The sequence below is a fragment of the Salarias fasciatus genome, chromosome 12 (genome assembly GCF_902148845.1).
Source record: "Salarias fasciatus chromosome 12, fSalaFa1.1, whole genome shotgun sequence".
Lineage (NCBI taxonomy): Eukaryota > Metazoa > Chordata > Actinopteri > Blenniiformes > Blenniidae > Salarias > Salarias fasciatus.
Window position 1 is genome coordinate 9,281,006 of NC_043756.1, and position 27,046 is coordinate 9,308,051.

The following is a 27,046-nucleotide window of genomic DNA, read 5'->3' on the forward strand; positions in this document are numbered from 1 at the left end:
ATCTGTTTCTGAATTGCTGCATTTTCATCACATTATGAACACAGCGACAGCACTGAGTGAGTGTGGGGAGGGTGGAGGAGTCGGCCGGACCAGGGGCCACAGAGAGGGCCGTGTTTATCATACCTACGTTCGTGCCCTTCCAAATGAAGCATGAAATCCCAGAGCGGCGAGGACACCGCCGGTAAACATCTCAGCGGCTGCAGAGGGGTCAGGCCAAACCACAGAGAACAACAAATAAACGGCCGCTGAACAATGAGTGCGTCCGCTCAGGAGCCGGCCAAAATGTGTCCAACTCATTAGTGCTCCAGGAGGCATGGCCACCCACTCTGACCCCCACCCTCGCTCGCCCTCCGACCGCAGACACGGCCGTCTCCCTGAAGCCACTCTGAGCTGATGGGACACCCAGATTAGGCCTTTTGACAACTGTGACACAGAGAGCTCTGAGAGTATTTTAATCTGTACTTGATGCTGAACACTGGGTTTCTCTGTCGGGACGTTTTGCTTCTCTTTAAACCTGTAAACTGGACATCAAACAATCAGAAGTAATACTCCAAATATTGGCTTTTAGAGGACCTGTTCTCTTTTTTTGCTAATAGTTCCTCGGATTATTTTGTTTGTCATCAAAAATATAAATTTAGATGACAAAACAAAGCTCACACAGAGCCACCTTTTGAATTTAGATAAACTTTACACCAACAAAAAGCAAAGACATCCCTTTATAAACATGAAGACATTATTTTGGTCATTTGGCATCTGGAGGTAAGATTATCTTATTAACTTTTCAGTCAGAAGCCATAATGGGAAAAGTGCCAGAAGACCAGTAGAAGTATTTAAAGTCACAAGAGTTTTACAGGATTTCAGGTTTATTCCCAACAAGTGTGTTTTTTTAGGAGTTCAAGTGAATCATATATGGTGCCATAATGCAAAGAACAGATTTCTGAATATAATCTTAAATGAAAGCATGAATGTGCCAGCTGATTTGCTTTGATGAAACATGAATGTGATCTGATCCTGTTCGCTCGGGAGAGGTTGAACTGCAGATCCAAACAAAAAGAGAGCAGTTGAAGATAAGCTGAGTGGACCCGCCTCCTTCACTTGTCAGTGTTGTGTAGACAAACCCGCCTCTGCCGCTCTATAAATTCAGAAGGCGAAGTGACACTCGGCTGTAGCGGCTGTTCAAACTTCCAGGTGTGTGTGTGTGTGTTCGGTTGACTGCTGGATGGACATGTCTCACACGGTCAAACCCGTGACCTCTTTCCTCATTGAAGACATCCTCTCCGTTAAGGACGGCAGGGGATTTACCAGCAAATGCTGCACACAGAGGACAGAGAAGTGCTCAGTGTGGAGAGAGGAAGCTGAGAAGTCGCCGGTGCAGCTTTTTCCTCAGGAGACGGCAGAAAGAGAACGAACAGGTGAGCCTCTGATCTGTAGAGTTTTAGTGCAACAAATGGTATAAAAGAAATCAGTGATGTGCATTTGACTGTAATTTGCTGGAAGACTGTTTCTTAAGTGAAATAATTTATAAATCTGCGTCTGTCTATAACGTCTGTCTCTTACTCAACAGAATCTCCAGGCGGGCCGTGTCCCAGCTCCTCGGACTCAGGTTTTTCCTCTCCGGGGAAACAGAAGCGCTCCAGAGCTGCATTTACACACCTGCAAGTGCTGGAACTGGAGAAGAAATTTAATCACCAGAAATACCTGTCGGCCCCAGAGAGGGCTCACCTGGCCAGCACCTTAAGACTGACAGAGACCCAGGTCAAAATCTGGTTCCAGAACCGGAGGTACAAAACCAAACGGAAGCAGCAGACGTCAGAGATCTGCAAGGACGTGTACAAATCAGAGGGACTGGGCCTGAGGGAGGACTTGGTCAGATCCTCATTATTATCGTCTTTCTGTAAGGCCTACCAGTACCGGCCGTACCTGTGGGACTACGGTGGCCCCTGGGGCCCAGTGTTGTGGTGAAACTGACAATTACAGCATCTCTGGAAAATGTGCTCTGTTTCACAATCAAAGTTGATTCATTGTTTCATTTCACAGACATTTTGGTACCAATGTATGCTCGTGTGTTTGTACATTGTTGCATTTTAAATAGATTTTTCTTTCAAAATGTTGTTGTCAGTATGTGACACAGAGTTTGCACAGCAATTCAGTGTATCATCAAATTGAATTGTGGCATTGTTGAGTAATTAAATATTAAATTAATGTTGATAGTCTGTGTTTCTTTGATGCTTTGTGTTTAAGCTAAAAAAAGTTAAATGAAAACTTTTTCACCTCTCTGAGTAAAGTTTTACTCTGCAATTTAAACCTTCCCAAAGTTGTGTAAACTACATGAAGATCAGGAAATTATAAACTCCACTATAACAAATGTAACTTAAGCAGGATGGAAAAGAAACTATGGTTAAATTGAAGACTGCCAGTATAAACTGTGTAGTGCAAACAATATGAATGTATTCTCTCCAAAACATTGAAACTATCTTCTCCACGAAGTTAAACTCAGAGGTGATAAGACTGCAGAGATAGCAACGATGTGTGAATGAGGGCTGAAGAATGGGACCTGATTCTCTGAGCAAATTACATGGAGGCTCAAGTTTCTCCAGAAGATATCCTGGACAGCAACTTAAACAAGAAATGACGAAAAAACAACAACTTTGAATGAGAAAAATGAGGATGAAAATAAAAAAAGGAGTGATTTCATACATGATACTGCTTTTACCAGGCAGAATTAAGGAAAATATTACGAAGACAGAAGCTTTAGTTTGTAAAGTACCATTTTCATGTCGCAGTGAAACCTGTTCAAGCGTGTGTTTCCAGCTTGTGTCAATGTATAGCTCTCATGTGATCCAGCTCTTCTGCTGTACGATAATATCATTGATAGTTTTGTAACATAACCTGTTTGTTCATATCTGCACTTCAACTTGTAAAGGCTAAGAGACCGTATCAAACACAAATATGTCTCATGTTCTGTGGTTTAGCGCATGCACGCTGAAATAAAATATGTTGCTTTACATAACAAATCTCAGCTTTAGCTTATTTAGTTCTCATGAATAAAAAGTGTTTTTACCTATTTAACAAGTTAAGTTTTTCTTTAATCCCAGGTGAGCTGTGGTGAATGTTCTTGCAAATGAATCGCCTATATTTGATTTTTTAACTTAAAGTTACCTGAAGTTGCAGCTGGACATTGAGCAAATGTACAATGTCAGCAGTTTGCAACAAGTGGCAAATGTGGACCCGCAGAATGCTTGATGCTGAGCCACTCGTTATAAATGACTAATTAGAACCAGGTTACAATGGAGATGAACTCTTTACTACAGCAGAATACAGATACCTGTGTTAAAAGAGACTTTTGTCAAAGTACCAATTTAACCTTTTACCTTAAGTAAAAGTAACACAGAACAGGTTCTGAAAAGTACACTGATAGGCATCTCGGAGCTTATCTTGAGGGTGGTAGGGAGTTTGGCCGTCATATTGTGTGTCCATGCAGGTTTTACATGCTCACACATTATCGCCGTCACCTCAGTGCAAAACTGGAGCACACGTCAGAGGTGATCCAGAGAAAATTCAGATCATTCTGTCACGTCAAATTTAGAAGATTATTGTTATATGAAACTTGACGAGAACAAATCTGCTAATTAAATGCCTTTTGCTTTCCTCCTCTGACCAGCTCTGCACCCATTTAACTCTTGATATGTAGGCTGAATACCGGCGATGTGGCCTCCCAGGTGATAACAGCCCGATGCTGCTGGTACGCCGGGTTGACTCAGTACAGTGGCCAACAGGGCCGATAAGATGACACGCAGGATTTAGAGCTTTACATATTTAATAAGGGCATGTTTGCAGCAGCATAACCGAAGTGTGAGCAGAGGACTGATGGAATTGATAACGGGAGATTTAAGAGCCCTCGTGCCACTGATCTGTCTGACTTTGAGAAGGATCTGTCCCCAGAGAGACCTGGAAATTTAACAGAAACAACACATAGTTTTTAGTCGTCTGCTTGTAGATTTAGACCATAAATAGTGTTTATTTTTAAAGAGGATTTTTTTTTTATCTCAATCTAAACATGAACATCTTTATCGTGTTATCTCCATGCATACGTCAATATACATATATACACTGTGACATCAGTTGGAAATACATCAGTTTTTTTTTTTTTTTTCTATTTTAATGATTTCCTCGACCTGAAGTGAGTTCTTATCAGCAGAGCCAGCGGGTTCAGTATTCAGGAGGCCCTCAGAGTAAACAGGTAATTAGACTGAAGAGGGCAGATAGGATCTGTTTTGACGGCATTGAAAATCCGACTGTATCTCTGAGCGTCTCTCGGTGTCTCAGGCTGGGAGCGAACTCGCATCAGATAAAGGAGCCTGCTGAAGGGTGAAGCTGAAGGTGAGCAGAGCTCGCATTATTGTACTTGCCATTGTAATACCTGCACTTCCGCAGGCTCAAAGAGACACGGTACGCTGGTTCACAAACGCAGAGGACGCAAAAACAACTTCCTCTTTTCTTTTTCCCTTCTGTTCGGTTCTTCAGGTTTGGGGAGTGACATGCAGGCCGGGTCTGGATTAACTGGATCTGGGAATGTACAGGCTTAAAGCAGTGAGGAGGAGTTGATGACTTTTTAAAAGAAAAATCTCGGATCAACAAATAAAGCATGGAGGAAAATCCAAGATGTAGGCTGTAATGCAATCTAAATCTTTAAACTGAAGAGCTGAGCTCATCTTTTATGTTTCCAGAGGTCACGGATTGTGATGCAGTGAAAAGCGGAGCTGTGGAGCCGTTGTTAACTTCAAGGTGGCCAATGATGCTTTGAAAAACAAGCAGATCTTCTTAACAGATGAAGAGAAAACCAACCCTGACCACAAAGACTGCCTTTGTCAGTGCTCCAATATGCCGTGACTGTCTGACAAATTTGTCAGCGTTGATAAGGAGACTTAAAAGAGCCCTGATCTTCTTCGTGGGAACGCTCGTAAACTTCCTCAGGTAGTGTAACTGGATCCCTCATGTTACGGACCCAGAGGAGCAGCTGTCTTTCTTCTACCATCAGCAGATACACTGCAGCATCACGACTCATCCGATGGCGAACATCGATTGTGTGGCTGCGAACTGTGTGTGTGTGTGTGAGAGAGAAAGAGAGGAAAAGCACGTGGACCTAAAAGAGAGAAGAGGACATTTTCCAGGCTTCTTATCTTTGTCAAGAAGATGTAAAGTAGTGGGACAGTTTACTGCAGATTAAAGTGATGAGGGAGAAATATGACAACAGCGGAGGACATGGGTAAGGAGGGCATTTCATTGTGCTCCTCAGATAAACAACCTGTTCATGGACAGGGCGAAAACTAAACACTTGAGCATAACAGCGTCAGTGTACGTGTCCCCGGGCATGTTGGTCTGAAATAAAACTCGGTGCAGTCTGCCTCTCTGTAAACAAGGCCGGCGAACATCCCGCTGACTGGACCACATGTCAAAACACAGCAAAACAACAACTGTTGATTTCAGAGTGTCGTTTGTGCTGCACACTCTTTTTAAATTGAGGAAAAATGCATTGATAAATTTTAGACTGGCGCTGAAATTACAGTGGGGGCAATGAGACACAGCTTACAACACTCCAGATGTGCACACACACATTTGCAATGTGCTTATCATCATAAGCTAAATGTGTGTCATCCTCAACATTCAAACTGATGTCGAAGATCATTAAATTTGTGTGTTCAAAGCAAAAATACGAACAATTTCTTTAAAACAGGGAAAACCAGACTGGACTGTGCACGAAAGGTTTATTTCTAATTATCTGGAAATATGCTTTCTTTTTGTTAAACACACAGAAGCAGAAAATATTGCCATCCAATCCCTGCACCTTGAAGCTGTGTTTCTGTCCTGAACATCAGCAATCACAGATTTCTTTGGGGAGGAGCTTTGGAGCAAAACTTAACAAAGATCCACCTCTTATACTTCGGCAATCGAGAAAAAACTTGGAAAGAGAGTTCATTTTTATGACATGTCTGCACCCATGAGAGTAGATTTTAAATAACATCGACCATTTGCTCAGATTTTTTTAACACTGTTTTCCCATCATTTTTGACATAATTGTCCACAAAGACAACAACAAGCCACCATTAATCAAATGAACTCCTAATTAATTTTGCTCACCTGGATGACAACAGATCTTTGTTTGAATGTCTCAGTCTTTACCTTACAGTTTATTTTACTCAAATGTCAATCAAATGATGTTGTAATTTCTCACTTTTAATGAGTAATTCACAAACAGGCCTTTTTTTATGCAGAAATCACAGTAAGTAGAGGGTAAAACTGATGTGTACAAAAAGTACAAAAAAAAAAAAAGAAGAAGGAAGCACTTCATTTAGCAACAAATTGAAAACCAACCTCTGGTGACTTTATTCAAGATTTATTAAATGTGGAATAATTACGTTTTTCCAGAAACAATTCACATCAAATTTATGGCTGAGAATTAAAAAAAACACACACACACACACACACACACACACACAAACATCTGTGTAAGTTACAATGCATTGTGGGACTGTTTACATTCAAATGCATGAGAATTTCAACCCCCAAATCATTTAACTATGAAGTTCTGCCAAATATAATCATGCTTTTAGACGGCACTGGGATTTGTATAGGATATAGAATAAAGACAAATCATTGTTTTCATTCTGAATAATGTCTGACAAAAACCTTTAGCAAAAAAAGTGGTTCAAATTAAAATGAAAAAGCGGACAACTCATGGCTAAGGAGGTCCAATTTGGTGTCATGTGAAGCATAAAATCAAATAAGCTGTTTTTCTGTTATTAAACACAAAGAGTCATCAGCTAACCAGGGGTAGCAAACATAAGGCCCGTGGGTCAAAATATGTCGGCAAGAGGCTCCGATCAGGTCTGATAAACTACCAAGAAAATTGAAAAAAATTTCAAACAAAAATACTTGAAAAAAAAAAATCCTGAAACTCGTGGACGAAACACAACACTGATGCCCGAGCTGAGAGAACGGTGTTGCTGCTTCTAATATGCTTTATTTTTTTCAACTATCAAAAAAACCCTGAAAAACGAAAAAAAAAATATGGCAGATAAGGTTTTGTTTCAGTGTTCAGACCCAATAATGAAAACTGAAGAATAGTTTTAAATCCAAGTTTTAGACAGTTTTATTCTATTTAATTATTAATATTTGTTTTCCAAGGACCATGAACTTCTTATCATTAAAGTCAAAAGCAGGAGGAGGAGCAGCAGAGCTGTATTTGAGGATGTTGTGGCAAATTTCAACCTTCTTGGTTTGAACATATTTGACTGGAAAGGCAACTTTTATCCGACACTCTGGCGCCCTCTGCTGGAGCCATGTATCTCATGAAGGATCCTTATAATTGCAGTACTTTCAGCTTTTATTCATGTAGACACTTGAGTGAAGAATGAACGGCATAACTGATTTTCAGACTCTTCAATAACGATGCAAAGGAAAACACAACATTTTTCACTTACATGTTTATTTCAGCTCCAGTGTTACAAACTGTTGCGGCGTTATCGCAGTCGTTTAATATTTGCATGGTCCGAGCTCTTCTGCCCTCGTGATGGCACTCCGCAAAATTCACCCCCACTCCCCCTTTCCTCTCATTTGTGCGTAATCAGCATACAAATATTTACATTACGGAAAATACCACATGAAAATAGCTCTCTTTTTGCATTTTAAAACCTAAGCATGTAATTAAGAACGCGACTGTTCTGATTCACAATATTAATCGATATTTCAGAGTATTGATGAGGGAAGAAACAGTGCTGACCGCAAATTACACACAAGAACTATCCGACTCGACAGGCTGCTTTTGGACTTTGTGGAGTGTGAACAAGAATTTAAATGGTTTTCTCAAAAGATTAAATTCAACAAGGCTCAAAGAGGTCAAAGAGGAAAATGATGATGTGTTTTTGATTTGAAACAAGGAGATTTTAGTATGAAACATGTCTTTAGTGGCTAAACACAGTTCAGCGTAACCAACGAGCATCAAAAAGCTGGATGAAGTCACACGAATAAAGCCGTTTTTAAATAGTAGCTGGCAAAAAACAAAAAAAGTGTGATTCGTTCACGTGAGGAATGTTTTGTTTGTGCAACTCTATTGAGAATAATCAGTTTAAATTGTCAACAATAAAATTCGGGTCGCGGGGTGATTTTGCAGTCAGACTGAAAACGTTCCAGGTCATTCACAGAATTCTATGATTCCACTTTTAAAGGCTCTTACCAGGAATGCTAATAAGCTTTGGAAACAGAAACAACAGAAAACGGGAAACCTCACGAGCCTCATGGAGCAGCGCTTAGCAATAACGCAGAGTCAGCAGAAAAAAAGAGGAGTGCTGAATTCAAGGAGGGCAGGCAAAGAGCGTCAAAATAAAATAAAATACAAGCAGTATGAAAAAAAAAAAACAAACCATAATGCATCTCTTTGGTTTAGTAATAATTTACCCAGAATGTACAAGCATGACAAATAAGCCAGTGAAGAGTCACCGAGATCATTCCTCCGCTGGCAAACTTCTCAAGGAGAAGGAGGGACAAGCAGCTTCTTCATAATTAAAAACAAATAAACCTGCCGGTTTTCTGGATTGCGTCAATATCTGGCTAAATTTCTGCACAAGAGTATCAAAAATAGACAATAGGCTGGAGAAAGCAGCGAGCACACAGGAAACGTGTAACTACAACAGGATGAGTGGAGGGAGAAGGAGAGTGGCGGACCGGCTGCCAGATCCAGCTTTTACTGGCCTCGTGTCCCCAACATCCATGGAGCAAAGCTAAGAGGTTGACGACGCGAGTTTTACCCAAACACAGACTATATATTTATACGAAAAAGCTGCATACTTTATTTCAAAGGTCCGCATGACTCGAACAACCACTCAGAACAAGACATTAAGTCAAGAGCGACGCCTCAGTTAACGGCCTCACTGCACAGCCTTCACGAGGCTTCCTGGGAAATGAGTTAAAATATACATAAACATGTTCTGAACACACCAACAAGCTGCCTTTACTCTGCAACAGCTCGCCTTCTTTAAATTAAGACTATTGTTGTGCGTGATTCAGAAGGCTTGGTGTGTTTCTGCTCTTTACAAAAAGCGAATAAAGTTGGACCGCTACGGCCTACACAGACGGGCACTGAGAGACCCCGGGGACGTCTCAGAGGGGGAGATTCCACGTAGGATGTAATGTCTGGAAAGAGTTCTAGATCAACAAGACTGAAGGGTTAATGCAGAATGACACTTTGGTGTAAATAACAATTGAGGAACTTTAAAATGCAAAGTCGGCACATGTGACACATCGAGGAGTAAAATTTGTTGATTAAAAAGTAGATATTTTATGTTTAGACCAAAAAAGGAAAAAAAAAAAAAAAAAAAAAGGATTTTATATGTTGAGCATGAATAAAAAAAAAAAGATGTGAAGCAATGTGAACAACTTCAGCTCATCCGTCTCGTTTGCCGAGAATTAAGGAATGTGTTGAGATGGTTCTTTATAAACACGCCAGGAAATAAAACAAACAGCACTGACATTCTTCTGCATCCATAAAATACTAGCTTAGAAAAAAAAAAAACTAGCAAAATAAATAAGGAGTTCCGATATTAAGAAGTACAAACATTTTCTGAGATAACTTAATCATGTGTTCACCACACGTAGACGAGACGGCGAGATTAGAAATGTGTGGAGGAGGAAAACGGTAAACCTATCAGAAGGACTCGTTCTTTTAAAAATAGTCGCCTCTCTTGCATATTCTGGTTGTGCAAAATCAAGTCGCAGGTGAGTTAAAAAGGAGTGTTCTTCTCCGCCACGCCTTCGTCGCCGCGATTTCCTTGTGAGACAAAAAAATGAGGCCGCTTCCTTGAACTGGGCGCGGAAAAAAACCCTGGCGAGCTCGCACGCCCTTGTCTTGACACATTCTTCCATGAAGTGTAGATACACGCCGGTCCATTACAGCGGGCGAGGTCCGGCCTCTTCCTCCAGCTGCTGCTTTGTCAGAAAGTACTTGAAGAACTCGTACACCGACCAGGCGATGGCGGTGGAGGGCATCTGGTAGATCACCCGAGCCTGCACCCCCTTGAAGAACGCCGCCGGGCCGCCCAGCCGGTACACCGTCCTGAAGGCGTTGGCCATGCCCGTCAGGTGGCCGCTGATGTTCATGGAGTTGAGGGCGACGTTCTCCTGCGTGTTGAGCAGCGTCTTGCAGACGTCCAGCGGGGTGGTGACGGCGGCCGAGATGGCGCCGGCCGCCGCCCCCGACACGATGTGGCTGCCGGGGTGGTAGTGTCTGTGCGGGTTGAGCTGCTCCTGCATCAGTTCGTAGGTGATGAAGTGAACGGCCTGGAAGGGGATGTTCATGGTCAGCTGCGTGCTGTAGCTGCGGTAGAAGGCGCCGACGCCCTCGGTGTGCGTCACCGTTCGAACGCAGTCCCAGAGCCCTCGATACGGAGAGTTGTACATCTGCATCCTCTGCTTCACGACTGGAAGAAAGAAAACAACACATTTACCACACTGTTTTTTCCACTTCTAAACAAAAATGCTCATTTTGACCGAAAAGGTCAAACAAATTTGGGAGTTTTAAGTTTTTTCCATGGCAAATTTGCAACTGAAAAATGTAAACAGGATTTCGGAGCTGTTGATTTATTCACCGATTCCACTTGTGACACTGATACTTTATGTTTTAACTACAGTGTCGATCCAACCACAGATGAGTCTGCGCTCACTTTCACTCTTACACTAGAAAGTTTCACAACAAGTGACAGTTAAATCTGCGCATTCACTGCCACGCAACACATTTCACAGCACATTTCAGTAGGAGCCGATTTCTGTCTACTCGCTGCTCACTCAACTCAAACATGCCCAGGATCAATTAAATCAGGGGTGGGGAATCCTGGTCCTGGAGGGCCACAGACCTGCATGTTTTCCATGTCTCCCTGCTTCAACACACCTGAACCGAATCAAGACTCATGGCCAAGTCCAGCAGAAAGCCTGATAACGAGCCTCATTGCAATCAGCTGCGTTGAAGCAGGGAGACATGGAAAACATGCAGGGCTGCAGCCCTCCAGGACCAGGATTCCCCACCCCTGAATTAAATGAACAACACAGGAGTGCTGGAGCTTTAATAAGAAACCCTTTTTTAAGCTCCTATAGGCTGAAATCACTCACACTGTTGCATTCATAAAGTATTAACTTATGAACTCCTTATTGCCTGTGATAAAAGTGATATTGTGGTTAGGATGAATGAGCACAATGACGACACAGGAAACAGAGTGCAGTGAGGACATGATACACTGTAGCAAACATTCATGGCTGAAAAGAGGTAACTGATAAGGAAAGCAACAAAATTACCAGGTCATTCATAAAACGCTTAACATGAAAAGCGCTTGGCTTTTGTCATTTTCTCAAAATGAATTGCAACATTGTTTAAAACTACATAAATTACTTTTTATTTTTCTCTCCAGGCACTGAACACATCACAACACATGAAGTTGATCGAGTCAGTCAACCCGGGGTTTCCCTTTAAGAGGGGAAGTAAATCCTTCTCAGAAAAGCTTTTCTTACCTTCGGCTGGATTCATGACTGCATCGTGGAGAACCGTGGCCACACTGCCAGCCACACCTGTAACGGCCACAGCAGATCAAGAACATCAGACGGCGTTTTCAATCATTTCAGCAGCTACTTGTTTTGTGTGGAATGTGAGCTTTATTTGGAGCTGTGCTGACTAAACAAAACACGACTTCCCCTCCTCCGACACCGTGTTTGGATTTCTCATATTTGGAAGAAGCACTTTTTCTTGCCACTGTAAACAGGATATGGCACCGGGACTCATCCGGACTACGGCTCTGGCACCCCGCTGATGTGTGCTGTGACGTGGAGACTCGCACCGTTGGCTAAATGGCTGTTGCCTCCGCTCTGAATGACGTCGCTCAGCGACCGCTTCACCCGCTCGTAGCAGGCGAAGTAGAGGGCGTGGGCCGGCCCCGCTCCGATCATGGTGATGTTGAGGCCCCTCAGCGGTCGGAAGATCCCCTCTGTCCGGATGATTCTCTTCAGCGCCTCATACACACTCCGGTACTGTGCATTCGGATCCGGCTGCAGACTCTGCATTCTTGTCTGGAAAAAATAAAGACACGCACATGAACCGTGTCTGTTTGTTCGAAGCTGATTAGATATGATAACGTCTGCTGAGGACTCAGGATTATGCGTGCCGGTGCGTGGGCACCTGGTGTGGGGTAAACCATGATTTCCTCATGTATTGTTCCTCGTTGCGCTGTCACATTGTTCGGACATCAAGTGCTCTTGTCAGCAGTGAGGTCTCTGCTGACTGGTGTGTGTCTCCTCCAGGCTGGTGTGTGAGGCTGTGGCAGCTCTTTGTTTTACTCCACTATGCCAAGTTATCAGCACCACACAAAGCATGTTTTTATTCTCGCGGAGATGTGGGACTGGCTCAGGAGATAGGCCGAGTCTATCTTCCTCGCCATGTCCCCCCGGGTTTCCTTCCTTTGGTTTGACAATAAAATATCAATTACATTTCCGTCAGATACAGATTTGGGAACTCGGGGCACTCGAAATATGGCAGCGTCGGTTTTACTGACCACCTTTATGCACGTCAGGTCACATCTCTCTGGCTTAGATAGTTTATTGAATCAGGTTTGGATTCACGACTCAACAGATAAGGACGGACAAAAAGTTGGTAAAAGCTAGATAAAACCAAGGATGTGATGGATTATTGCAACTATAACATTCTAAAACTGTCACACATTTTAAAACGGTAATACTGTTTTTATCACAGACCAGCTGAGAATCACATCATGATTCAACTGGTGTCATGATAATTTTGAGTCAGCAACTAAAATGCATCACCTCCATTTAAAATCTTGTCTTTTCTGAAATGGAAACAGGAAGCACTGGCATTAATGGAACCTAAATCACTCTTAAATCCATCAACTTCTGAAACTGTGTTTTCTGATTATCTCTTTGTTCTATGCTTATATCAATCACTGCTTATCCCTGTATATATTAATATTTAATATTACTTGGTTTTCATTCTGTCTTATTTATATAAATGTCTTTTCTGTTTCTTCTGTGTCTTCTATTCTGTTTAAAGAATTTTCCTCTGGGATTAAAAAAGTTTTTTTTTAGGGTGAAAATATTAAGTCTCAGAAAAATACACACTTAAGTCCTACATTTTCAACTTGACTGCAGACTCAGTGAAAACAAGTGTTCAGCCTTTAGACACACTGATAATAAAACCGCCCCATCCACTACATCCCAATGAATTCAGCTTCATCACTTCAACTGCTGTTGAACTAATCGACACCACAGAAGAGTAATTGCAGACACACACCCTTAACCGCACCAGGGCCGATTCCAAATGTGTGCACCGCCGATAAGGAGCCCCTCCTTAAAGCAACACAGACTACTCCCTGAGACCCCCACCTGCATCTGAGACAGAGGCGCTGGGACTTTGATACTTTCCTCACTCCGGATCCAATTACATTTCACAACACTGTAAACTCCACTCACATGCTTAACAGATGAATGGGCGCCGGAGCTGGAAGATGCTTGTGTAAATGTGGAAACCTCAAGAGGAAATGTCAGCAGTGTTTTCAGTAGTGAAACTCTATGGGGTAGAGTGGAGCTGCGTCAACACGGTGACTCAATGGCAAAGACGATTTGGTGACTTTTAGTCAAAATATCACAATAACATTGTCGCTTCTGTGCCAGTGTGGGTGTTGGCTGCCAGAGGGTCAGAACAATGCTACTGTGCTACCAGAAGAAAAAGAGGATTTGAGGGGCAAAGTCCATACTCATCCCCATATTTTGCTCTTTACTGGGGAATTTCAAAGCCAGCCCATAGTTTGATTTATCTACTGAAGACTCACGCTCAGAAACTGGACGTAAAATTCAAAACGACATCAGTGAGAAAATCTGGCCTTTTGAATTTCCGCACTGTATTAAAAATTATATTCAGTACCTATGGAGGAGAATTGTGCTATTTACAGTATTAATGATAGACAATTTCAATAATTAAAGCATTGAATATACACAGATATTAAACATTTTCAAAAAATACTCATTACTTTGTCAGTCAATGGTTATCATATTGATAACTTCTGATTGAAAATGCTCACAAAATCAAATTTAGCATTTTTGTTTCACAGAAGCAGAGTTGATGAAACATTTCGGATTTGTACTTAAACAAACCCCTCAAAACTTCACAATTCATATTTTTCACATATAATTTTAAAAGGCTCCTGAAATAAATCCAGATCTGGCTCACAATGTCTATAGCTGTGCATTTTCAGATAGTAACTCATTCAAATGTCAAATTCAATGTCAAAACCCGGTAAAACATATCAGGTTAATGTCTTGGACCACAGAAACAACTTGTTTTTTTCTTGGGAGAAGTAACAATTAGGAAAAAAAAAAAAAAAAAAAACTAAACTAAATCTGGCCAACACTGAAAAACCAGCAAAATAATAATAATTAGCTTTCAGCTGACTAACTAATTACCTGGTTAATAGTTTGACATTGATTCCTAGACTGAATGACTTGTTCTGCAGCAAGTGTGGAACATCAGTCTTGACTGTCTTCACGTTTGTTTCTTGGTCATTACATGCACTTTATTTGTTTACATGAAAGATTACGCCTATTTAAAAAAAAATTACTGCTGTTAGCTGAACCTGTTTGTCAGTACAAGATTGTTATACTGGCAGTTCTACGTGAGAACATGAAGACACTTTTATATGAATGAAGTTGTACTGAGTGTTGACATTAGGAGCAAGTGATTAATTGCATCATCATTCAATTTATCAGTCATTTTATTTAATGATCAATGCATTAGGACATTCTAAAATGTGAAAAGTAGGGAGAGACTCTCCCACTCATTCATAGTTGTTTTCCCCATGATGAAAAATCCAAACTAATGCATTCTGTAAGTAATATCAACTTGTTGAAGTTTTAAATCAAAGTACTTTTAAAGTGCTCTGCAAACTCCTTGACTATTATGGTTCTTACTTGGCTTTCAGTCCTGACAGGTAACTCTCAATCAAGTTTGACAAGTGTTCCTTGACCTTCAATTCGGTCTGAGTTTGACAAGGGAAGATCCTGTCCGAGGCTTCACTTACTCAGGTGAGAAAGGAAAACCAAGAACTTTGCGATCAATAATTTGCAAATGTCTCATAAAGTTTAAGATTAAAATGACATTTTTCCTCTGGCACTGCAGGTGAATTGAGGTTACAGTTGGGAGATAAGTGAGCCAGCTATGTTAGCAAAGTTCAATCATACCAGGAAAGAAGCGGGAAATGGGGGGGAAAAATGAAAACTGGAATTATTATCCGTGTTTACATGACGCGTGGTGTTTTGTTTGTTTGTTTGTTTGAGCTGTGACCGGTGCCAGCCTGCCGAACGAGTTGGTCGGGTCGGCGGACAGCCGGCGGGGCTGCGGTGCTAACGCCGAGGCTAACAGAGGATGGGCAGCCCGGAGACTCCGCGGCTAACGCTGGTTAGCAGGCGGCGGCGCGCGGTCCGAGCAGCCCGCCGGGGCTCCGCGGGTGGCTTAATGAATGAGCTGGAACAAGAAAACAAGCGAGCTGCCCCTGCGCGGCGTTACCTTGACGGAGTCCACGGGGTACATCACCGTGTGCTCCAGTATGCCAGCCACGGCTCCGGCTGTCATGTGGGTCGTCACTGAGACATGAGGTGGCAAGCTCTCGTAGTCCCCGTCGCTGCCGAAAGCCTCGTCGTCCTTGCTCTTGGTCTGCGACATCTCCAGCGCTGCCACCGCACGGTCTGAGCTCAACTCCATGCGCGTGGAGCTCGCCCGGGTGCTCTCCTTTGCAAGATACCTCTCAGAGAGGCATCGGCGGCATGGACAGCCACAACATCATCACTACTTACCGGAGTTCCAGCGCCCCGTGTGACGTTTCGGGTGGGGGCGTGGCTTCTATGAATTACAACCAATCAGGGTTGAGGTACTGAGCATGAGGGCGGGCTTTCGGATCGAGGCAGCCAATGAAAAGTTTCGGTGCTGGGTTCTTTTGACACTTCACAACCCTGCTGTTATAAAAACTTGTGTGTCCATGCTGGTCCCTGTTCCTGGGAGTGTTTCAATGGGCTGGTCCACTCGAGGTGTAATCACTCAGTCCTGCACGAGCAGATAAAAGAGGTGTGGAGAGCCTATCAGGAGGCATCTGCTCAATAACACAGCATGCTGCGGTTTCTCTTTGTTCTATTGGTCATATCTACATCTTGTGGCTTCTGCCCGACAAGTAGTTAAGTAATTAAGTAAAAAAACAGGAATCTCATAATTAGTTTTGCACAATGAAAGTCTCTGTCAAAAACATTTCCATCCAGAAAATAATACCAAAAAGATAACAGCATAGAATTTGAATTTGACCAGCATTCATGGAAAAAAAAATGGAAATTTGATCACTGTAAACAGGATGTTTCGAATTATGGAGACTTCTTCAAATAATGTATCTCCTTTATGTGCAATTTCAGAAGTCTTGACATGAAATACATAAAAGACTAAAGAAACAGTTTGCTCAGTAACTTTCAACAAAGTCACTCAGCATTGACCCAGAACAGGCAGCAAGCCTTTGACAGCCCTTTACATCATGTGAACAGTCATATGAAATAGCCTAGAGTGAAGACAGGAGCCTCTTAGTGAAGGAGTGAACCGCTTCAATGCTTCAGTTCCAGCTCCAGAGGAAGCAGTATGGCACTGTTAACTTTCAGACCTACTGTAGTGATCCTATACTATAAGAACCTTGTTGGAGGCCACTTAAATTAATGAGGCAAAATGACTCAACACATTTTCTCATTGCACTTTTTTTTTCTGAATTATTTACAGTTTGTGTTTTTGGCTGTGTCCTGTCTCCTGTTGCGTGCCAGTAGTTTGAATTTCACTTTGATATTCAGATGGAACCACTTGGAGAGCATCTAATTCAACTGAAAAATGCACATTGGTTTTCCATCAGTCCACAATTTTACAAACAGCTTGTGAAACATTGGATTTGAATTTTCCTATTTGTTTATTTATTTATTTTGTAAATTGATGTATTCTATTAGGTTAAAAAAAAAAACCGCATGGTGACGTCTAACTTTGCATTAATGGGTTTGGTCTCATCAGTTTAAGCGGTCTCATGCTGGCCTCCACTGGCTGAAATATAACCTCTACACACGATACATTGCAGTGTCACTGTGGGTGTGTTGGTGTAGCGTGGTGCTGGCGTATGAGTGACTCAGCATTTTCTGTCTGACATCTTAAAGAGACACTTGTTCCGGCGGCGTTATTACAGCTGCCGTCCACGCTGTAACACTGGTTCATATTGTGCATCAACATCCTTTCGTCGGGCGTTTCACACACTGCATGGCTGCTGGAGGAGTGTTAAAACCCTGTTCTTATATGGATCATTTCGGTGCTCACAGACTCACTTTGATAACCCACTTTTACACAACCTGCTGCTGACAAACGGCCCACTGTTTGCTGCGGCTGTGCGAACAATCTGGATTAGTTTGACATGTTTCGCTGTGCATGGATTAACAACTGAGTGCATTACACTAATGATCTTCTCACAACAAATTCTGGTAATTCTTCAACTACCCACTTCTTTTGGCGTTGACGGCATGAGATCAGAGGAGGGACAAAGCCTCAGCTAAACCAATAGGTGCAAAGTGCTGAGGTGCAGCAACGTGAAGTAAATTGAAAATATGTGGGTTTGCATGTTCTCTCTGTGCGAGCAGGAGTTTTCTTTAGGTGTTCCGGTTTCATCCATTAGTCTAAAAACATGTTTGTGATGTTCATGGCTGAGGTCTCCAAATGAATGTCCATCTCTCCGTGTTCGCCCTGACAGACTAGCGATGTGTCCAAGTTGTATTCTGGCTCTGTGACCAGTTTGAGTCCGACAAGCTTAAAAGACAACTCGTTTTGAAAGACAGACACCATTTATTTCGTCTGACCTCATGAAAGACAAGTTCACCATAAAACCTGTTTTTATTCAACTGAAATGTCACATTTACTTTGCATTCATCTGTGAAAACATTTCATTTCTTATAAATAACGGGGCATGTGCTCTTATTTACAATCCCCCTCACAGCAGTGATATGACAGCTTCTAAAAATGAAGCCCGACGTGAATATCCAACAATATCCAACTGAACAGTCAGATAGCTCAACACAGGGATTTCAGCAGGGCGCAACACTCCAGACAAAAGGGCAGACGGGTTTGAAAGAATTTCTCAACAGCGACAAGATACGTATTGCACTATTATAGCTGTTAAAGACGACTTGTCTTGCAGTATAAATACGAGGCATAACAGTTTGAGAGAGACATACACGAATAAAGTCCATTCCCGCTGGAGACGTGCATCTCGACTGCATCGCAAAGTGCTCCTTCGACTGCTCAATTATATTGCATTTAAACTTTCTGTAAAAAGGGAACGCTTATTCCATCGAACACCGACAACCAAAGATGTGATCATGCACATAAAACACATGTAAAGAGACATACAGGAAGGCAAAGACCCATGTCAAATTAAAAAAAAAAAAAAAAGAATAAAAAGAAAAAAAGCCAGCCACCACATATCAGCATTTCATTAAGACAGACTTCATACTTTTTTAATATGAATTATCTAAAGTGAATAGTACCTCTGTGTGCTTTTCTTTTTCAGAAATACAGAAGACGACACCTGGAGAGAGCTACCTTCTGAATTTGACAAGAGATGGCGGGAGGCCAGAAAATAAGCAGTAAAAAATATAATTTAAAATAAAATAACTTAAAAAAAAAAAAAAAAGCAACTTTGTAGAATTTCCAAATTTCAGTACCAAACAGTCTTCAAAGACTCTCATTGAGCATGCGTCTTCAGAGAGAGAAGGAGTGACGCTCTTCCTCACGAGCGCAGACACACCGTCGAGACCCTGCGCTCTACAGAACTCAGAGGTTGATGGGGATTGTCGGTGAGCCGAGGCCGTCTTCCAGCCACGGCACTGATGAAGGGGAGTAGCGCTGCGCAGCGCGCCGATGGATGCGACGGAGTCGCAGTAAGTACAGCATGATAGACAAGAACACAATGAAGAAGCAAGCCAGGAATAAGTAGTGGTTGTTGACAAAGGAGAAGCTGTGCCTCCAGTGAGAGTGGAAGCCTTTCAGGGTTTCTTGCTGGATGTCCCTGGAGGAGGAGAAAACAGAACACACACGTCAGGCCAGCAGTCACTACAGCAGTGGAGTCAGTTTATCAGGTACATCAAAAAGTCACTTTTAAATTCTGGATATACTCCGTTTTACACTTGGATATTAGCATTTATATAAAATATCGGATTTTTTTCTTAGTTTTATGACGGGAAGTTATAATTGTCGCAGTAAAAATTGTACAAATGTTAGCAGTATGTAGTTTGAAGTTTCAGTTCTGAGACCAGATGAAAGATACCTCCTGTTGCTAAACGGAGTGTATAAAGCTGCAGTAGCCTTAATACTACATCTACAACCTGACCAAAACGCTCTCATGTACAAAACAAGAGCTTGGTTTAATAACAGCTCTTGTTAGTCAACTTTTCTCCTGCTTAGACTGAGTAAACAATTTATTTAAACATTTCCATAAAGTGTAGCGACCAAACTGACAAAGCATCTCACCTCAGAGGAAGGAAGCGTGTCCGATACAGAATAGCTCCCAGAGTCCACTGGACCTCCTTATCGTAAACCAGCAGCGCCGTCTTCAGGTTTTTGTAATTGGTTGGGAAAGAGAAGCCAGAATGCAGAACTTCATACATCCATGCTGATTTAAAACACTGGTACCTGTAGACATAAACACGGGGAAAAAAATCAGATCAACAAAAGCATGGGCAATTTACAGAAATGGTTTGATCCTCCTTCCTGTCCGACTTACTTAAGTCTGTGAAGATCTGCATGTGAGGCGTACAAGCCTGAGTCAAAGCGCTGTCTCAGAGTCTTCCACTGGGTGGCACAGTAACTCTAGAAAATTCAAACCACAACATCAGGAAAGTTTCTCGGGCCAAAAAACACCAATTGCCATCTCATTAAGCCCTTAGCTGCTCTTGATTCTGGATAATCTAACATCACAACATTGTACCATACTGGTAAGATCTGTTCTCCACACACCAATCCCAGGAATTCATCTATTCTGTAAATGAGAACCTTTTGTATCTGTATTTTTTGCACTGTGATCATGGTGTGCAGCATTTACCTTGGCAGCGTGGGTATAACTTGAAGCGTTATAATCCCCGCCCATGCGCAGGACATCCTCCATGCAGTAGTAGAACTCGGAGAAGCCGTAAAACTGACTGTTGTTGTAGTCGATCGCTGGCTGGTAGATGCCGTTGAGGGAGGTCTGCGTGTCGTTTGTGCGGTTGAGGTAAGGCTGCAGGATCTGTCTGCACTGGTCGAAGTCTCCCGTGCCTCGCAGATGCAGCTTCTGTGTCGACGGGCCGATCTCATCTTGCAGGTCTGTTGGCAGACACGGATCCGGGACGGGAGAGTCCGCCGTCTCACCAACATGCTGACCTGAGAGCCTGATCGAAACAGGAATACAGTTTCACAACTTCAAACTCTGGCGTGGTTGGTCAGAAACATGGGGGGAAAAAAAAAACTGTCAATCTCACATGTTTTGAGCGTAAGTGTTCCTGATGAGGCTCTCCTCATATCTTTGGCGAGCTGCATTTCCTCCAAACCCCAGGAACGTCGACACATAAACCCGATAAACATGCTCTGTGCGGTGAGCATCACAGCCCAGGTTGAATTCTGCCAGTAAATTCTTGGCAACTTCCTCCTGCGGAAATAACAGATCAGATCACACTCGTCCTGATCACTACAAGAGGTCATAAAAGTTTAAGAGAACATCAAATGTATTTAACGTTTAAACTATGCAAACTATTAAGAAAGTTGTGCCCTATCTACTGAAAAGATAACGGGGACATTTTTACCATTTGGCGTTAACAAAAAGCCTTCTACTGTGCAGAAGTCACAAGTACATGGTCAAATACTGCTAAGAGGAATGAATCTCAATGCATTTGATGGTTTCTTCACAATTAACTGAACGTTTACTCTCCTGAGTCCTGCTATGGACACATGCAGCAGGCTTACAGTGTGCCCTCAACAGTCATGTCTGGAGAGCAGATCGTCTCCAGAGGCACAAAAATGGTGCACATAGGTTTAACCAGGAAATGAGAGAGGTTGGAGGGAGGAGGAGGAGGAGGAGGAAGAACAAAGGGTGAGTGATCAAAAAACCAAAGACAGCACAAAAACAGAATTGGTTGTGGATAATAACCTGCAGTGGAGAAGCAAAGCTTACAGTTTTGGGCACTTCGTATGCGATCTGAGTGGAGACACCGCCCATGTCCAGGACACCGGTTGTCCTTTTCCTTGTCAGGGCTTCCTGCTGATCACTGCCCGGGACATTTACCTCCACGACAGCGTCCCGGTCTTATGTAATAACAGCAGAGAAGGCAGTGAGTCAGGCAGTAAAGTGTTATCATGTGATGAGTGTGTGAATAAAGAGGCTTGTGTTTCTTTCAGTTATTTAATCAATGATCACCTGCAGCTTTCACTTTGAAGCAGAAGGTTGCTGAATGTGCTTTAAGAGATCAGCCTGCTCGCAAGCACTGTGTACTCTCATCACAGTATATTCAAACTAGTTAAAACAGACTCAGCAGAGGCAGTATTATTGTTTTTGGAACATGTAGCTTACATTCAGACAGGGAAAGGTAGCGAAAATTTGCATTTCAGCCTAACCAATGAAACCTCTTTTAGACCGCACATTGTTCTTTCAGAGTTCACTTACCAGTGTTCACGTGGTCAAACCTTCCAAGGACAAAGTTTATTCCAATCCACGCATAGACACCTAGAAATATAATTTAAGATTATGACAGAAAAATGTATCAATTTTTCCAAACTAATATTGACTTTAAAATATTTAACTTACTTTTACATAGTTTTAGCACATCTTCCATCTTGATCAGTGCACTAAGCACTTGATCAATATTTTACAAATGCTTTCTACTAAACTCGTGATAGAATGACTGATGAGTTCTCAGAGGATATCTTAAGACAGGAGCACTCACATATTCATCTCATCTCAGGTCATCTCAGAAAAATCCACTGAAGAATTTATTATATTAAGACAAAATACAAAAGATGCACTTTAACACTTTACTACAGACTCCATCAAATAGAAACGAAATACAAAGATCCATAGTGACTTTGAAAAGTATAAAAAAACAACAGTATAAAATGAAAACCCTACAACACTGTAATGTTTGTTTTTTTTTCACAATTCAAGGATATTAAAACATGTATGTAGAGCATTACTCCGGCTGAAAAACAAACTAAACAAGTGTTATCGTTCTCATTTTCAAACTCCCTTACCTTCTTGTTTCCCAGTAATCACTTCCACATGGGAATCAGAAAAGAGGAAGTTGAAGTGAACAGGGATGTCAGTGCGCAGATCCTCAAGAAGTGCTTCTTGTTGACTGAAATAACAACAAAAACACCCAGACACACCATGAAGTCAAAATAACTGCAATATCTACTATTATATATACATATTCATTTATGAATCTATAATTGAGATTTACATTGGAAGGAACTGAATAGTGACTGTCAGTCATGAATATACATACTTCTAACAGTTTTTAATCTTATGATATAATTTGTGTTCATTACTTTAACTGACTAAGAGATTTCAGGCAAATTTTGGATGATTTATTTTCATATTGTAAATTTAAAATGTTCACGATTTCTGACCTGCTGAATTTATATGTACATGTGATGAGACGGTTCTTACTGAGCCCAGCTTTACCTCTCAGGTAGGATTCTCATCCCAGCTGTGCACAGGATATACAGCGGGGTTTCTTGGTGCTTGTGTTTGGGAATGTGCTGTGTGGCAAAACTCAGCAGGGGGTAGATATAATCACTGGCCTTCTCTGGTGTTTTAGCCAATTCAGAGATACCTACAAAAACAACAGGTCAAGGCAGAAACTATTACTTTTCAGCAATTAGTACAACAACCTTTCTTGACAGAACGTGTCGATTAATGGGAAGACAAACACTGGGCAACACACCTGGCTTGATTTTCATGACCACTGGCTTGCGGTGTTGATCTCGCATTTGCCTGATATCCAGCAGTTCATGGGGATTACCATTGTGCCGTGGCCAACAGTACACAAATACCCTGGAGCCACTGCTGCCACAGTCCACCACCAGCCCATAGTTGAGATTGGGGTTGCTTGTGTCTGTTGCATCCACATCAGTAACCCTTGCCAAGTGCCTTCAGAAAAACAAATACTTGGTCAACACAACGGTGTCAATGTTGATTACTGTGGCTTGTCTTTAGCAGTGGGTTGTTTGAAAGCACCTGTGGAAATGATTTTCCTCTCTGGTCCAGCTGGTGCGACCCTTCCCACCCACAAACAGCAGGTAGATGAGTCCAATAAGGCAGATCACAAGGCCAATGAGGATCAGCTGTCTGATGAAGGGGACCAGAAGCCGAGGGAGAACCTGGGACGACACGCTGAAATGCCACGAAGCTGGGAAAAGGCACGAAATGCTGATCCTGCCAGCAATCAAAGTACAAGAGCGATTCAGGGAGGCCCAAAATATCACACAGGTATGCAAGGCATGCGATTCACAGTGTGCAGAAATATTGTCGAACCAACCTCCCCATGATGTGGATTTTCTTGTTGGGTTAGTTTTTAGCTAAAATTCCAAATGTGGTGGTGGGTAGGGAGAAGTGTGACTCGTTCTCAGACTCCATCATGTTGTCATTATTGAACATTGTGACCTTTAAAGACAGAAATCGTAATGTTGAAGCTTTAGGAGAATGAACTATTAAGAAATGAACACACGTCTCGGAAAGGCCTTACATTATCGACAAGCGAACAACCAGCCTGAATGTGGCGATGTATTTAATTAATTTGGTAACAAAAGTTTAGTAAACACCATCAGGATAAAGCTCCTAGCTGCAGTACACGTTAGCAATTACACGTCTGACCATGACAACCGCGCCGGATAAGTAAAGTCCCGTTTTAACACATTGACAGAGAACCAAGTGAAGCTGTACGTTCGTAGCAGTAAACTTAATCACTACTTACTAACAGAAGAGCTGAAATCCGTCCCTTTCTGCAGAAATAGTCATTTCGAGGCAGCCAGATGCTAACCCCTGGCTAACGAGGGCCAAACAGGACTCCGGCTCGTGACGTGGTGGTTGCTGAACTCAGGGTGTGTTTGATTTTTATCCCCGGACTTCCCGGAGATGAAAATCAAACGCACTACGACGTAGACTGTGACGTTCAATGAACGAGTCGTTCGTTACGAGAGCCGGTGTTCACAGCTGTCTGCGAGCCGTCCCTGTGTGCAAATTACACACGCCTCCTTCACGTGTCTTCTGTGCGTCTGACGAGTCGAGCTGTCTCGATTGCCTTCGTGTGAACAAACGAGTTTCAGTTTTCCAATGCATGCTCCTGTCACCTGAACGCAGCAGCTAAGTATCGGAGTGTCTGGAAACCGGAGAGGAGCCTCTTCTGCCCTCTGGTGGTGGCAACAAGCTGCTGCAACTTTGAAAACTTGAGGAACGTGGCAGATGAGATCGCTCTCCAGGAATACAGGACATCAAAAAACATCCGCAGCAGGTCTGGAAAACAGGAGAGGAGATGCACGTTACATTATTTCTCAGAGTGCCCTTTGTTTTTCCTTATGTGCCCATTAATGCAGCATGTGTTTGTGTGTGCTATTTTTTAAAGGGAAAACCAAATCCACTAATGGGAGAAGCTGTTCTTTACCTTCAGGACAGTGAAGGTGATCGAGCAGCCATTAGATTGACACTGCTTAACATTCAAGTAAACAACTTTTTTAAACTTCCTTAAGAAGTTACTTACTATTTTTTTTCCACCTATGAAATCCCTTTTATTTTTTTAATCAATTTGGTGTCAATACCAGCAGTGGTAATTTAAATATGCAGTCATGGAATTCAATTTTGAATCTCTTAATATACATTTCTGTGTGCAATGGATTTTGATTGTCTTCAAAAGTTGGACTAAAAAGTTTTCAATCTACTTGTAACTGGTGTCTGGTCCATTTTTGGAATAAAGAAAGGTGCCCATCTCATTACAAGTAACGGACTGGGATGCAGCACTTGCATGGAGGGTGACTGAGAGAGTCATTCAGATCCTGAAGGGCATAAAGCGCCTGCAGCTGTCCTTCATTGTCCGTCTACAGGTATTTCAGTAGGACCGGCAATCTCTTCTTTCAGACGACTGTGTCCACTCGACAGCTGGCTTCATGACCTCTGCAGCAAAGCAGGAGGAAGAGTGAGGATGAGCGCACGGCGACAAGCCACTCCGCTCCCACTGGAAAAGTCAGTGGGTGCTGCCGTCTAAGCTGCAGTGCTTAGCGTTCACTGCCTTCACCAGAGCTCACATGAAGGAGGACGAGCTTAGCTGAGGTTCCTCCACGTTGGCCTGAAAAGCAGATAAACACACCTTCAGATGATCAAACAACCTGCTGTTGAGATGGAGCTCAAAGTAGAGTCCTATTGTCCACAAACTCTCCAGAAATGATGCCACAACAGCCTCAGATTGAAATATCTTCTCTGCAGTCTTTCTAGAAGGTATTTGAAAGGTTCATTTTCATACCTCGACTTGAGCAGGATTACTATTATCAGTAGGGTAAAACTAACCCGTCTCAGGACGGTCTAACCCAGCTCATGTTCCCTATTAGTGGCGAAACAATCCAACGCTTGGTGAATTCTGCTTCACAATGACAGGAAGAGCCGACATCGAAGGATCGTGCCTTCTGCGCTCGACCATGAAGCCACCCTCGTTCAGCGCTCGGTGGAGCAGCTGGGCCAGGTACAGCCAGATATGTGGAATATAGATGGCCAAGTCTTCTGCCTGCTCCAGCGTGTCTGACAACCTGAGAGGACAGAAGAAGACAGATGTTCACAAACTGGGCCTCGCCAAAAATAATAAACAACACAACAAAATCCTCTCTTCTTAGATCAGATGATCGTCGGAGTAATTTTTAAGACGGAGCAGGTGGACTGACCCATTGCAGAAGTGGATCTTGGGGATGGTTCCTCGTTGAAGCAGCTGGTAGAGGATCTGGCCCATCTGCTCCTGGGAGCTTTTATTACGCTCCAGGGTCAACTCCACACTAGGGCTGGGACAACGCGTCGACGTCATCGATTACGTCGACGCAAAAAATACGTCGACGCAAAAACTGCACGTCGATGCGTCATTTCAGAATTAAAAAAAATGGCGGCGGAATCGAGTAGCAGCAATTATTTAGATCCAACCGATTTAGCCGCACTTAGCAGGGGCCATGGCAGGGGAGCTTCAGTGCAGGACATAATCTCTGCAAAATCGCTCTTTCCGCTCTTTTTTCATCCATCGCCAGTGTTATAAAGTCAGCTCGTCTACCGTCTTCAGGTGAGTCAGCTGACAGTTTTCGCTAACTTAGCCACAATTAGCTCGGATGGGAACGTTGGAGCTCCTCTCCCTGTCACGGCGCCTTGGTGCCTGACTTCCAGGGGCCGAGTTGGGGCCGATTGGGTAAACGGCCCGGAGCTGCTCCACGGCGGCGACGGGAGAGCTCCAGCAGCCGAGGCCTGCTTCACGCGCCTCCGTGGTTATGCGGCGGGTCCCCGCGCGTCTCCGCGGCCGGCACGGAGCGCGTCTCCGCGGCCGGCACGGAGCGCGTCTCCGCCCGGGAGCGGAGATCCGGAGCTGCCGCACCGCGGCTTGCTCCACGGAGGCACGTGAAGCAGGCCACGGCTTCCAGGGGCCGAGTGGAGCTGCCCCACGGAGGCTGACGGGAGAGCTCCGGATCTCTGCTACTGGGCGCAGACGCGGCCGCGGAGCGCGCGGGGACCCGCCGCATAACCACGAAGGCGGAGAGGAGCTCCGCAACGGATTTAAAAATGAATCTTTAGATTAATCGATGCATCGACGAACTATTTCCTAGATTAATCGATTGCAAAAATAATCGTTTAACCCAGCCCTACTCCACACCCACACGCACAACGATGTGGAGCTGGTCGTA

General features: G+C 43.1%; 3 protein-coding genes across 4 annotated transcripts; 1 reads left to right on the forward strand and 2 right to left on the reverse strand.

Annotated features, from left to right (window-relative positions):
* The first annotated feature begins 1,158 nt into the window (after window positions 1-1,158).
* Window positions 1,159-2,213, forward strand: nkx3-1 (NK3 homeobox 1). The gene is made up of 2 exons (XM_030104971.1): window positions 1,159-1,412; window positions 1,565-2,213. Exons 1-2 carry the CDS (start codon window positions 1,220-1,222, stop codon window positions 1,960-1,962), a joined length of 591 nt encoding a protein of 196 aa, XP_029960831.1. The 5' UTR covers window positions 1,159-1,219; the 3' UTR covers window positions 1,963-2,213.
* Window positions 2,214-7,469: 5,256 nt separating this feature from the next.
* slc25a37 (solute carrier family 25 member 37) lies at window positions 7,470-15,871 on the reverse strand. The gene is made up of 4 exons (XM_030105694.1): window positions 15,608-15,871; window positions 11,877-12,105; window positions 11,554-11,610; window positions 7,470-10,472 (listed from the first exon to the last, which is right to left on the reverse strand). Exons 1-4 carry the CDS (start codon window positions 15,800-15,802, stop codon window positions 9,943-9,945), a joined length of 1,011 nt encoding a protein of 336 aa, XP_029961554.1. The 5' UTR covers window positions 15,803-15,871; the 3' UTR covers window positions 7,470-9,942.
* A 2,106-nt stretch (window positions 15,872-17,977) lies between these two features.
* On the reverse strand, window positions 17,978-24,246 carry entpd4 (ectonucleoside triphosphate diphosphohydrolase 4). Of its 2 annotated transcripts, none has more exons than XM_030105113.1 (13): window positions 24,100-24,246; window positions 23,665-23,789; window positions 23,364-23,561; window positions 23,071-23,276; window positions 22,809-22,959; window positions 22,376-22,479; window positions 21,792-21,851; window positions 21,303-21,433; window positions 20,614-20,780; window positions 20,199-20,523; window positions 19,881-19,966; window positions 19,628-19,789; window positions 17,978-19,166 (listed from the first exon to the last, which is right to left on the reverse strand). In XM_030105113.1, exons 2-13 carry the CDS (start codon window positions 23,670-23,672, stop codon window positions 18,932-18,934), a joined length of 1,833 nt encoding a protein of 610 aa, XP_029960973.1. In that variant the 5' UTR covers window positions 23,673-23,789; window positions 24,100-24,246; the 3' UTR covers window positions 17,978-18,931. The 2 variants fall into 2 exon arrangements, with proteins under 2 accessions (XP_029960973.1, XP_029960972.1); XM_030105112.1 differs by having other exon boundaries at window positions 21,279-21,433.
* Window positions 24,247-27,046: the final 2,800 nt, after the last annotated feature.

What these genes read in the sequence shown, in the direction of transcription:
- nkx3-1 (XM_030104971.1), top strand. Translation starts at nt 1,220, where the DNA reads ATGGACATGTCTCACACGGTCAAACCCGTGACCTCTTTCCTCATTGAA. An exon ending in GGCAGAAAGAGAACGAACAG is followed by an intron (nt 1,413 to 1,564) that starts GTGAGCCTCTGA and finishes CTTACTCAACAG; the next exon opens with AATCTCCAGGCGGGCCGTGT.
- slc25a37 (XM_030105694.1), bottom strand. Translation starts at nt 15,802, where the DNA reads ATGGAGTTGAGCTCAGACCGTGCGGTGGCAGCGCTGGAGATGTCGCAG. An exon ending in ACCCCGTGGACTCCGTCAAG is followed by an intron (nt 12,106 to 15,607) that starts GTAACGCCGCGC and finishes TATTTTTTCCAG; the next exon opens with ACAAGAATGCAGAGTCTGCA. An exon ending in AGTCATGAATCCAGCCGAAG is followed by an intron (nt 10,473 to 11,553) that starts GTAAGAAAAGCT and finishes TCTTTCTTCCAG; the next exon opens with TCGTGAAGCAGAGGATGCAG.
- entpd4 (XM_030105112.1), bottom strand. An exon ending in GTTTGACCACGTGAACACTG is followed by an intron (nt 21,434 to 21,791) that starts GTAAGTGAACTC and finishes TTATTACATAAG; the next exon opens with ACCGGGACGCTGTCGTGGAG. An exon ending in AACACTTACGCTCAAAACAT is followed by an intron (nt 20,524 to 20,613) that starts GTGAGATTGACA and finishes TGTTTCGATCAG; the next exon opens with GCTCTCAGGTCAGCATGTTG.